At 33.3% G+C, this 12,719-nt stretch overlaps 3 protein-coding genes across 3 annotated transcripts; 1 reads left to right on the top strand and 2 right to left on the bottom strand.

The window, feature by feature from the left end:
- Positions 1-1,996: 1,996 nt before the first annotated feature.
- Positions 1,997-3,786, bottom strand: HELRODRAFT_193744 (hypothetical protein). The gene is made up of 3 exons (XM_009028739.1): positions 2,934-3,786; positions 2,812-2,871; positions 1,997-2,545 (listed from the first exon to the last, which is right to left on the bottom strand). The coding sequence occupies exons 1-3, from the start codon at positions 3,177-3,179 to the stop codon at positions 2,177-2,179; spliced, it is 675 nt and encodes a 224-aa protein (XP_009026987.1). The 5' UTR covers positions 3,180-3,786; the 3' UTR covers positions 1,997-2,176.
- A 3,713-nt stretch (positions 3,787-7,499) lies between these two features.
- Positions 7,500-8,435, bottom strand: HELRODRAFT_87508 (hypothetical protein; the record flags this gene model as incomplete). Its single annotated transcript, XM_009028723.1, has 1 exon — positions 7,500-8,435. The coding sequence occupies one exon, from the start codon at positions 8,433-8,435 to the stop codon at positions 7,500-7,502; it is 936 nt and encodes a 311-aa protein (XP_009026971.1).
- Positions 8,436-10,870: 2,435 nt separating this feature from the next.
- Positions 10,871-11,032, top strand: HELRODRAFT_148497 (hypothetical protein; the record flags this gene model as incomplete). Its single annotated transcript, XM_009028738.1, has 1 exon — positions 10,871-11,032. A coding segment is annotated over one exon (162 nt), but the record flags the coding sequence as incomplete, so codon positions are not given.
- Positions 11,033-12,719: the final 1,687 nt, after the last annotated feature.

Raw genomic sequence — 12,719 nt, 5'->3', positions numbered from 1 at the left:
AACAGGTATTCCAATAATTTTTAAATTTGTAAGTATTCATTATGGTAAGTATTCAGAATGGCATGTATTCAGTATAATTATGAATGTTTTTAACAAAGAGATCTTGTCTTGCTGGCTGGCGCGTGTTCTTTTATTGATCCTAAATGGGAAGCATCCTAAATGGGGAACCGAAGGTAGATTGAAAAGGGTGAGTGGTCTGCCAATGAGAACTCTTTGATTGAGTAATAGTGCTTTTTTGTTTGATGTCTGAGGTTTCAATATCTTTGAAGTTTGGCTCTTTCTGGAAAAGAGTTTGTTGGTTCTTTCATCTGATTGGATTGTTGATGTTTATATTATGTTTGTTCTTCTGCTGGCTACTTTTATAGGGTTGATGTTGTTTCTTTGAAACGTTTTGTTGAATACGTTGTAATATAATGAAGTTATGGATGTTAATAAAAAAGGTTATTTTCAGTTTTGATATTTTTTCTGTAAATTTATAAATTTTTTTTACATTTATAGTATAGTAATATTTACTGAAGATTTTTATATTTTTTAAATATTTTTATGTAAGTTACATTCTGTATGCATCTCTGACAAATGCAGATTTACTTACACATCCTCTTGCTTAGTTACAATAAAACTCTATACGCCACTACAAAGAATGTTTTATTAACCATATTAGACATTACAAATCCAACTAACAGACTGTACTATCAACTACCTATGAAACAACTGGTACTCGAGTACAAAAAGTATACGGTGCTTAAAAAAGTAATCCATATTGGATTCCTAGTAGTTTTGGGACAACAATTCAATATTTCGATGGTTTGTCTGCGAAACTGGCCCAGAAGTTTCACTGCAAGAAATAATTGTCCTCAAATATTTTTAACGTACAAATGGGTTAGAATAGAACCGAAAAAGTATTGTAATATTATATCGGAATACTTTGTGTAGTAACTGTCGAAATGAAATATTAAATTACTGAAAAGAAGCCAAACTTCCCACCTCTACCCTTAAAGCATGTGTTTGATCCTTTTTTAGTTTTCACAAGCTTCGTTCATATGAACTAGCTGTGCTACGATTTCAAATTAAACAAGTGAGGCTCTCTTAGATTCATAACTATTTTTGTGGTGCAAAATTTAAAAAATGCCGTAATGCCGTAATAAAAGAGATAAAGAGAAAGAAGAAAAAGTAGAAAGACGGAAAGAAAGAATAGTGAGATGGAGAGAGAGAGAGAGAGAGAAAGAGAGAGAGAGAAAGCAAAAGATTGAGGAAACAAAGTTACAAAATGAAATATACCGAGCATCCTTGCGTTGTTTCTTATATTTTTATTAAAATTATTATCTTTTGTTTTTCAGATGTTACATTAAACGTTATTTCAAACTTTTAAAAAAATCAAACATTTAATATTTTATGGAGAATCAAGTCTGACTAGCATCAATAAATAACGAAACAGTATATGGCATATGTATGTGTGTGATTCTACGGATTTTTAATTAATTTATCACAATGGCAGAAAAACATAGGTGGATCTAGACATCTTTGAAAGGAGGGCAAAAATTTTATTTTAAAATGGTTTGAACTTTGAAAATTGACGGGGGAAGGGTGCAAGAAACTAACCAAATTTGTACTGCTATAGCTAAAATTAGGCTGGTGACTTTTATTGTGTATTCCTATAAAATTTTGAATAGACAGATAAATATAGTAGAAAACTACAAGCCTAATTCACTTGTTAGCTCCACATTCCAAAAATCGAACTATACTGCGTGTTCAGTAGTACATAAATACAGTAATTTTGATAACTGAAAAATCTGTTCCGTCAATTAAAAACACCATATAACAAAAACGTCTGGATTTCTATTATCAAATGCAGGAGGTCAAGTACCACATGGATTTAGTAAAAATACTACCAACTTAGGTTACTATATAGGGTACCATATAAATCTTTAAAAAACTACCAGCTGAGTTTACTATATTCAAGCCACATGCCATAAAATCGAATTATAATTCGTAAAATATAATAACCGATTTTTTTCGAATTTGAATAAATGGTTTATAACAAACGTGAATAAATAATGAAAGTTAGCTTACACAGTTTTATAACAGGCGCAGGTCTGACGTTTGATTATCTTTCAAGTTTTAATGGCGTGAAATAAAAACTTAATTACTGCAACGTTAAATACGCCACCGGAGTATTTCAAGTGAATTTCAAGTTTTCATTGAAGCTGGCAGACCAAATAAAACAACAGTCAAAAGATAACAAGACCAAACTGTATGCAAATAGAGTGAAAATCAGCATTTGTTTTACACACAATTGTAATGTCGATAAGAGGCATGACGTATTTTGAGTATTTGATTCACATGGTAAATCCATTCTTCTTCGTGAGATGTTTGTAGGCGTTCTGCGGATCGTACGTGTTGGGTCCGGGGTTGTCCCTGACGGAGATGTACTGCTTTTGTGCCGTTTGACCCTGGATCGTACACGCCCGGCTTGACCATGGAGTAGTTGGCAGGCCCTGGCGTGGCTCCTTTCAAGGCCATGTGCTACCGGAATTCGTTGTTGTGCCTATATACAAATTTTTTGTTTAAAATATTAAATGTTTAATTATTTTAAATTTTGAATAACTTTAAAATTAAAGATTCAAAATTCTCAAATCTATTTACCACAAATTTTTACTTTGAAAAGCAGACAAACATGTGCCTTCATCCCACTCATAAATATTTTCGTTATAAACAGTACGTAAATTTTATTACCACCTTGACACGCTTATAAGGGAACGTTCACATATTTACCTTTTCATGCACTCTTCAATAATTCAACTCGCAACTGACCGATGCTTTAAGAGGGAGCGGTATGGGATCTCGAGTCCCAATCCCTGTGGTCATGTCGTACTTGTTGGAGGTGGGGCGTTGGACGGTTTATCAATTATTGGACGACTTTTATTCCTCCTAACTTTTCTATTCCTCTTTGTTAACTCTTTCCTCATTTTCAGCTGGCAACTCTTGGTGTTGTACTTTTTCGTCAGAGAACTTTTCGCTTGCCTTGAAACACTTTCCGGCTCGTCGTCTTCATCAGAGGAACCGAAGATATCTTTAATCAATTCATCTGGTTTTACTTCATTTTTATCGTGAACAGAGTCAGCACTGACTTCACTGACATCAATCACTTTTCGTAAGTAAGCTGACATCAAAGAATTCATCGGATCATGCGACCAATCAGTTACGTAACAAAGGAAGGAAGGAACTTCGTGTCAAAGCAGCAACAAGTCTATATAAAAAAGTCAATAGGAGACGGAGTTCATTTTGTTTCATCCGACTGCTCATCGGATACTTGCAATTTTAAAATCAGCTGTCAACGTATGTTAACTGAAAATTATTTTTATTTATTTAAATTCATTCAAAATGAAGAACCAAGATCAAACCAACAAAAGTAGCAATGGTGATTGTAGTTCGAATGTTAATTTACTCGGTACAACAGGCAACAATGGGGACATAGAAAATTGAGATCAAATACATGTTCATGATGTCTTTTTCGCAAATCAACTATTATTGATCAACAACAATTTGACAATCAACAAACAATCATCCAAAAATGACAACAAATTTCAATTTTTGTGGTGACAATCAAAATTTTATAAATCCAAATTGTCAGAACTTCAATACTTACTCCCCGCATATCCATCTATCAACTCGTTCCGCACCGAACGATCAACAAACTTTTCTCAAATCAACTAATTGATATTGATCATCAACAATTTGTCGATCGACAGACATTTAGGCAAACGACAACTAATTTCAATTTTTGTGGCGACAATCAAAAATTTATAAATCCAAATTGTCTAAACTTCAATACTCATTCCCCGCCCATCCAACAACCAACTCTTTACGCACCGAACGATCAGCAAACAATTTATTCATTACACAATCAACCATCTTCATATTATTGCGCAAATTCCACAAATTATTGCTCGCCAACCCAAACGTCTGCTTATTTTTTCACATCGAATCAACCGTCTACACAAAATTTCGCACCAATGCAACAACCAACGTATTGTCTTACACCAACTCAATTTCCAATTAAACCAACAACCAAAACCGGCTTATTCCACGTCTACCACTTCAAATCCAAATGCCGATGTCAACTGCATTCAACTTAACTCCACATTAGCCACACCAAATACTTGAACCAAAATGTCAGCTGCAAATGCCGCTGTCACCAACATACAACTTAACGCAACGTCAAAAAATGGTAATAGACGTATTTATCTTACAAAAGAAAGGACATAAAAACTTGAAGAATATTACCAGAGCCCCGAAGTCAGTGTGGGTTCTCTTATTCGCAAGTGTCGAAATGGAGGAACAAGGACAAAAACACGCGAACGTTTACTCCACATCTACCACTTCAAATCCAAATGCCGATGTCAACTGCATACAACTTAACTCCACATTAGCCACACCAAATACTTCAACCAAAACGTCAGCTGCAAATGCTGATGTCAACAACATACAACTTAACACAACGTCAAAAAATGGTAATAGACGTATTTATCTTACAAAAGAAAGAACACAAAAACTCGAAGAATACTACCATAGCCACGTAGTCAGTGTGAGATCTATTATTCCCAAATTTCGAAAAGGAGGAACAAGGACAAAAACACGCGAACGTTTTCAGAGATCGTCGTTGGGAGAAAAAGAAAGTGAATTCATTCCTTTGATGAAATTGATGAAAATATCTGTTTATAGTTCAATTTAAACTTTTTTTACTTACTGAATGTTCTATTTTTATACATGTGTGAAGTCAATTTATTTTATTATTTTTTATTATTTATTTTTGTGATACATCTGCGATAGTTTGCATCCCTTTTCATTTTGTGATATCAAATGATTCCAAGTCATTTTTACAATCCAATGTTCCACATTTTACATTGTTGCGGTTGCGTTAATGTTTGAGTTGAGAACACCGTACCAGGAAGAGCAGAGAGCGGGAGAAGAATAGTATTCGTTTGGATAGGCTGGACATGTGTTTCGTTCCAACTGGGGACTTATCAGCAGCCCGAATGCCTATCAGAATAGTTCTCGTAATTTCTTATATAGTCCGCACATATCACTTCGTTAGTTCGTGGTGTTTTTATTTATGATTGAAGATTGTTACTTTCATTCGTTAAGATTTTCAATCCGAAAATACTCCCCCACCAGATAGTCGCGTGTGTGTTGGCGACGTTATGAATGAGGTTGAATTGTCGGGGTCAATCCGGTGTAGTTGTATAGAAGAAAGATTCGCATTGGAGTGGGAACACTCGTTGCTTGCTTCTTCGACCACGTCGGCGTCACCATCTTGTTGCGAGATTCTTTGAGGCTAGAAACAACAAGTAAAAATGTTTATAATGTATTTTATTTACGTAATAATAAAATAAACAAAAACGTGTTCGCCGCCATAGGACTCGAGAAGTTCGCTTGTAAAACGTAGCGCGGAATGGCCTTTGTTTCCAAGCTATATATAACAAATTGTCACAAGCTTAAATTAGGGATGTGCGGTTCAACAACATTATAATACATGTTATAGTTCACAGATTAATCTTTTCTTTTTGCTTTTTTAAATTCTATTTTTTTAGATTTTATCGACTATTTTTATCAATAAACATTGTGATTACAATAAATTTGAAGATGATTAGAGCATTTTCGTTTTGCTCATTTTCGTTTCGTTCATTTTCGAGGTTTCATCTCTAAAATATCGATTTTCTTCAGATGAAAATGAAATTATTAAACTATTTATGACTCGCTATTTTAAAACCGCTTCAATTAAATATTATTACAAGAAAGAAATATAGCAAACACAACATTGAAAAAAATTCTTTTTATTTTGATTCAAAGTTAACGCACTGAAAGACTTTTACGTGCTATCCATTCCTTTCCTACATTTTCATACGGCGATAGTGTTACAATACGTAGCAGTTGTAGTAGTAGTGATTGTAGTAGTAGTAGTAATTGTAAATAGTACAGATACTATTGTTGATATGCAAATGAGGTAATAATAATTCGAAGGAATGGTTTATAACAAACATGAATAAATAATGAAAAATTAACCCACGCAATTTTATTATAGACGCAGGTCAGATTTTTGATTATTTTTTTTCATGTTCAAATCAAAACTCCAAAACTTCAACGTAAAATACGCCACCAGAGTATTTCAAGTGAATTTCAAGTTTTCATTGAAGCTGGCAGATCAAATGAAACAACAGTCGAAATATAACAAGACCAAACTGATTGCAAATAGGGTGATAGATCTGCATTTGTTTTACACAATCATATTCACACAATTGTTGTGTCAATAAGAGGCATGACGTATTTTGACTGTTTGATCCCCATGGTAAATCCATTCTTCTTTGTGATATGATTGTAGGCGTTCTGCGGATCGTACGTGTTGGGTCTGGGGTTAAAAATTCAATAAAAAAAAAACCAACATTATCCCTAACATTAATGTGGCAAGCGAGAGTGTTGGTTTTATTATTCTCAATTAAATTTTTCAATTGAAAAAATGATTTCACTTGTTATAGGAAAAAGTGTATTCTCTGCCTTTCATGGTGCCACAAGTTAACAGCTTCGATTGGTTAGGCCCAATAACTGACGCCATTGCATCAGCATTTGACCTCTCTCCATATTTGGACGAGTATACGAACAAAAGAGTCAACGACGTTAGAATTTTAAACATACACCACACACACACACACACACACACACACACACACACACAAACACTCACTCAAAAACACACCCACACACACCACACTCTCACACACACACACAATCACTTACACGCTGTTAATTTTTTCTATTCTAGCACGTTAGTTCAATTTTTACGAAAAAATAGTCTCGCATATTTTAATTAACATTTATTAATTTTTAATTAATTAATTAATTAAATTTTAGGCAGCATGATATGCTTTTGACGTTCATGAATCAGATCACTCATTACCATTCCCTGACGCTGAAGTAGCATGTCAACAATTTGAAGTATCTGCAACAATGAAAAAAAAGACAATTTATATTTTACGTTATTTGTTAAAGAATTATGAATTTTTTAATTTAATTTAGAGAAAAAAACAATTTGTAGTTGACGCTAAATACTGAAGAATGAGGAATCGTTTAATTAATTTAACGAAATTGGAATAGATACGAGACGAAAATCTAGGAATTTAAAACGGTGTAATTTTAATGTGGTGGCAAAAATGAATTAAAAGTCTAAAAACAGAAAAATAACTTGCGTAATTCGACTCTACAGAAGTGCTCAACGTCGTTAGCATGGCTGATTTTAAACTGGGCACTCCCCTCAGAATTGTTATTATTTTTTTCCATCAGGCTTATTCATTTATTTTTCAAACATGTAAGACAACAAGTAAATCGTGAATAAATTTTTTATTGGTTTAAAATTCAATCACAGCATATATATATACAAGCATATACATAATTACATATATAGATATTTACAAAGAATATACTAATTTAAAAAAGTTACATCCCTTTTATATGCTCATGTTGTTTCCCTGGAGGCTGACGGAAACCGCTGGCTTTGAAACGCTGGCTCTTTTCATCGCTTTCACTTTTTTATTCAGTTGATCCAGCCTGGTTAGTTTTCTTTTCCTCGATCCACCCTCCGCTGGCCCACTTTCAACTTTCCATTTTGGTCGAATGATGTATTCCGTGAGGGATGGTTCTGGTACTCTAGCTCTATCAGCCGGATCCGCATCTTCCGGCAATAAACGTTCTTTTTCCTTTTTAACGATTAAGGCTTCCGTAAATCCGACGCGTGCACTGAAAGAATTTGTTTCTTCCTGCTTTTCAGTTTTTGAGGAAAGTTTACGTTTTTTAGTACAATGTTCTAAATCTCTCTGCTGTCGCTCTTCTCTTGTGAAATCTTTAAAAGAAGCATCTTGACAAAATAATGGTTTGGCCCACCTTGTTATTAACTGCTGACATCTATCTTTGTTATTTGCGGTTTCTTTTGGATGCTTGAAAAGGTAGGCCACTGCTTTCCCAAGACCACTTGCCTTCAATGCTTCGCTACTTATCGGCGGATAATCAAGTAGTTGCTTGAGGAGTGCCTCTCTAACTTCCAAATGAGGCAAACAAAGATTGGGCAATGGTGCCAGCCAGATTGCTATAGAACTGAAAATTCCGGAATCTGATAGCGATTCTAGGATTTCCAGTTTACCGAGTTTTGCTTTTACGTATGGTAATTGTCTCATAACTCGAATGGCCGGTTTGTTTTGACAATTCAATTGCCTATCTTGCTCGGCAGCTGTGTTCATTTTTTGTATCATTTCTGCGATGGCATCGTCGTTGTCATTGATGAGTTCAACGTCATCTATTTTTCTCTTCCTCCTCCTTCTTTCTTCCTTCTTCTTCGCCATCATCAGATCAAAATCATAAACAATAGGCTCATTATCGGGAGCAGCCATGTTTGATGATGGAGATGATGACGGTTCATCAACTGTAGGACGACTTTTGATCCTCCTAACTCTTCTGGGCTTCTTTGTCACTACATCATCAGATGGCAACACTTTGTGTGTTTCTTTATCGTCAGATACACAAAAGATATCTTCAATCAATTTATTTTGATTTTCTTCTTTTTCATCGTGAAGAGTGTCTGCCCTTTTCACTTGCGTTGAAACACTTTCCGGCTCGTCGTCTTCATCAGAGGATATCTCTTCACCGAAGATATCTCTAATCAATTCTTCATTTGTTTTAACTATTTCTTCACCGTAAAGAGATCCATCCTCTTTATTGATGTTGCAATTTTCATCATGTTTCGACCTTCCACCTGCATTGTTCTTTATTTGTTCAGCCATGTCGACACTAAACTCGTTCTCTATCGTAATTTAGACTCGTACGTGTAGGGCACCTTACTGATAAGTTGTTCAACGGAGAATGATGTGTTACTGAATATCTTCGCTTATTTATAGTAGCCAAACAAAGAACAATATTTTCATTGATCAACAGAGAATTGTAAACGGAGACCCAACAAGAAAGGAAAACTTAGCTTAAGCTTGACAATGATGTCAACATAATTATCGATCTAATTACTATGACATAGAAACTAATTAGATCACTTCGGATCACTTTCATCTAATTATCAATTAATTAATAAGACGATTATAATTATTTTTTTAATTTTTTGCGTTAAAAACCATCAAGCTTCAAGTTGTAAAGTGAATATCGAAGCAATAAAATCACTTTACAACTAATCATCAAATAGATTCACTTTTATCTGATCATCAGCTAAATCTTTCTATTGATTCACATAGTATTTGCAAGGTGAAGTTTATTCACTTAGTCGGGATGTGGACTCAAATTTGTCCGTTGCAAACAGTGTTACAATATTTTTCTTGGTGAACATGGAAGAACACAACAACCAACAATTAACAAGTCTGTTCAACAAATAACAATGGATGAAATTTAAAAAATGCTTAACTCTTTTCTTTTCAAAGATAAACAAACATTCAATGTCAGATTGAAAACTGGGTTCATAGACGGATTGAAAAATTGATAGTTTCAGGTTGTCAATGGACTGTCAATAACATCTGTCACCAATTTGAATTTGATTGGTCGGTCAGAAAATTCGTGACACTTTGTGGCAAGATTTTGACAGGTTACGCAATTTTTATTGTTTGTAAATTTAATTTAGTTCTGTGTTACTGGCGTGAAGGATGATATCGTTTTTAAGTTGCAATATCCGAAGCATTTTTTTTGTTTTCAAAAAATAAAATAAAACACACACACCAATTACTATTACGTAGAAACTAGTTAGATCACTTTGGATCATTTACATCTTATCATAAATTAATTAATAAAACGATTATAATTATTTCATTTTATTCATAATACTAAATTAATTAATTAAGTTTGTGTTAGAAATCATCAGGCTTCATGAATGTTGTAAAGTTAATATCAAAGCAATAAAATCACTTTACAACTAATTATCAACGAAATCAGGCAGGAACAAAGTCAATTATGTAAGTTAATACACTTCACTGACATCAATCACTTTTCGTAAAAAAGTTGACAGCAAAGAAATCATCGGATCATGCGACCAATCAGTTAGGTAACAAAAGAAGGAAAGAACTTCGTGTCCATGCAGCAACAAGTCTATATAAAAAAGACGACGGGAGTCGGAGTTCATTTTACTCCATCAGCTCAACCAAGCAACATCGTCCTCCGTCTGCTCATTGGATACTTGTCATTTCCAAATTAGCTATCAACTTATAATATTTCAAAACTATTTTTATTCATTTAAATTCATTTAAAAATGAACAACCCAATCCAAACCGACATAAGTAGCAATGATGGTTATAGTTTGAATGTTAATGGGCCAAGTATAGCCAACAAAAATGGAAACATGGAAAATTTAGATAAAAAACCTGTTCATGATTCCTTATTGGCGAATCAACTGATCAATATTGATCAACAACAACCTGACGATAAACTAACATTCAACTCTACATTAATCACGCAAACGACTTCAACCGCCACGTCAACAGGAAATGCTGATGTTAACAGCGTGAAACTTAACACAACATCAAAAAAAGGCGAAAAACGTGTGTATCTGACTGACGAAAACACAAAAAAACTAGAAGATTACTATCAGAGCCACAAAGAATTTCCGTATCCTGATCAAGAAACAAAAAAATTCCTGGCAAGCCAGTGTGAGATTTCCCGTACCCAAGTGACGAAATGGTTCTGTAACAGGAGAAGCAAAGACATACGAGCCATTTCGGAGATCGTCAATGGCCAAAAACTTAGCTCCACATCATCCCCGCCTACCACTTCAACTGCAGATGATGACGTCAACGGCTTACAAACAAATCCCACCTCAAAAAAAGGTAAAAGACGTGTGTACTTGATAGAAGAAAAAACAGAATTACTCGAAGAATATTACCAGAGCCACATAGCATTTCCGTATCCTGATCAAGAAACGAGAGATATCCTGGCCAGTCAGCTTGGGATCACTCATTTACAAGTGACAAAATGGTTTTCTAACAGGAGGAACAAGGACAAAAATACACGTTCGCTAACAGAAATTGTCGGTGGAAGGAAAAGAAAGTGAATCTCATTCCTGTAATCTCTGTTAATAATTCAATTTAATTTTTTTTACTTTTTGAATGTTCTATTTTATATATGCGTGAAATTAATTTATTTTATTATTTATTTTTATGTGATACATCTGCGATAGTTTAAATGTATATAAATCACCATACCTTTACATTTTGTGATATCAATTTTTTCAAAGTCATTATTACATTCATTATATTATGCTCCATTATATTCCATTTACATTTTACATTATACTACTTGATAACTTTTGTAACGGTTTATAGATTAATCTTTTATTTTGCTTTTTTAAATTTTATTTTTTATAATTTTAATTGACTATTTTTATTAATAAACTATGTGACACAATAAATTTGAAGATGATTAGAGCATTTTCGTTCATTTAAAATATCGAAGTTGGTGTTGCCTACTTTTACATTTATTCCACGTACAAATTTTCATTAAGTTCCATTATATTTTAGTCAGATAGAAATACACGAAACTAGCGAGTCGATATGATTCATGATATTAAATCATGCATTTCTGCGATTAAACCCCAGCTGAACGTTTTTTTTTTCTATCAACAACTTGAAATAAATTTTCTAAATACTATTTTTTTCAATTTAAAACAAAAAAATATCCAGCTTATAATAAACTTACAAAAGTTAAACCATAGGTTATACATTTGGTTGTAGCGTGTTTGAATAGTTATGGCCCAATAGTAGTAAAGACCTTAACAACTCCGTTTTACTTCTTTTTGTGTCATTCGTCAGATCATGTCCTAATTTTTCAGTATTACTTTCTAAAACTTGACGCACTTAACTCTTATTTTTAATATCTCACATCGAAATCTCTAAAAATAAATCCTTCTGTATAAAAGAACTGAGAATAAGATGACACACACAAAATTTTTATATAATTTTCTGTTTAAAACCTACCATAGCTACAATAATTTCTGTATGAAATATCGGTTATACCAGTAAATAAAGAATCGATTCTTTAGATTAAAAATATGCAACCTTTCGTGTCTTTCGTTTAAATAATGGAATTGACAGTATTTAGAATGTTTAGGTTGTTTGATATTTTTCAGTCATAAATGTCACCATGGTTGCTTTATCAGCAAATTATTTAGATCTTAAAAGATTAAATCCGGCGTTGGAGCTAGTGTGTTTCGCTTTCTTGGGAGATCATAGGTTAAGTATGTAATTGAGATTATAATTTGTTCACGATCATTTTTATTTTGTCAATTTTTAAATATTGATAGCAGGTTACTTTATTATTTTTTTCCATCTGGCTTATCCATTTATTTTTTAATTAAACATTATAATATAATGTATCGTGAAGTTTTTTGTTGGTTTAAAATGCAATAACATGTGAATAATATAAAATGCAAGAAATATTGATAGAGAAAGCAGCCTGATATGGACAAAGACTGCATGTTCTCATAAAAAAGAGGTTCACTTTAAAAAAATATAAAATATAAGTATATACATAATTACATATATAGTTTTATACAAGCATATACATAAATACATATATAGATATTTTACTATATATTATACTAATTTACAAAAGTGAATATTTACAAATGTGACAGCCCTTTTATATGCTCATGTTGTTTCCCTGGAGGCTGACGGAAACCGCGGGGGGGGGGG

Source organism: Helobdella robusta (genome assembly GCF_000326865.2).
Source record: "Helobdella robusta unplaced genomic scaffold HELROscaffold_58, whole genome shotgun sequence".
In the NCBI taxonomy this organism is placed as follows: domain Eukaryota; kingdom Metazoa; phylum Annelida; class Clitellata; order Rhynchobdellida; family Glossiphoniidae; genus Helobdella; species Helobdella robusta.
The sequence above is the reverse complement of the archived record's forward strand: the minus strand, read 5'-3'. Positions and strand labels throughout refer to the sequence as shown.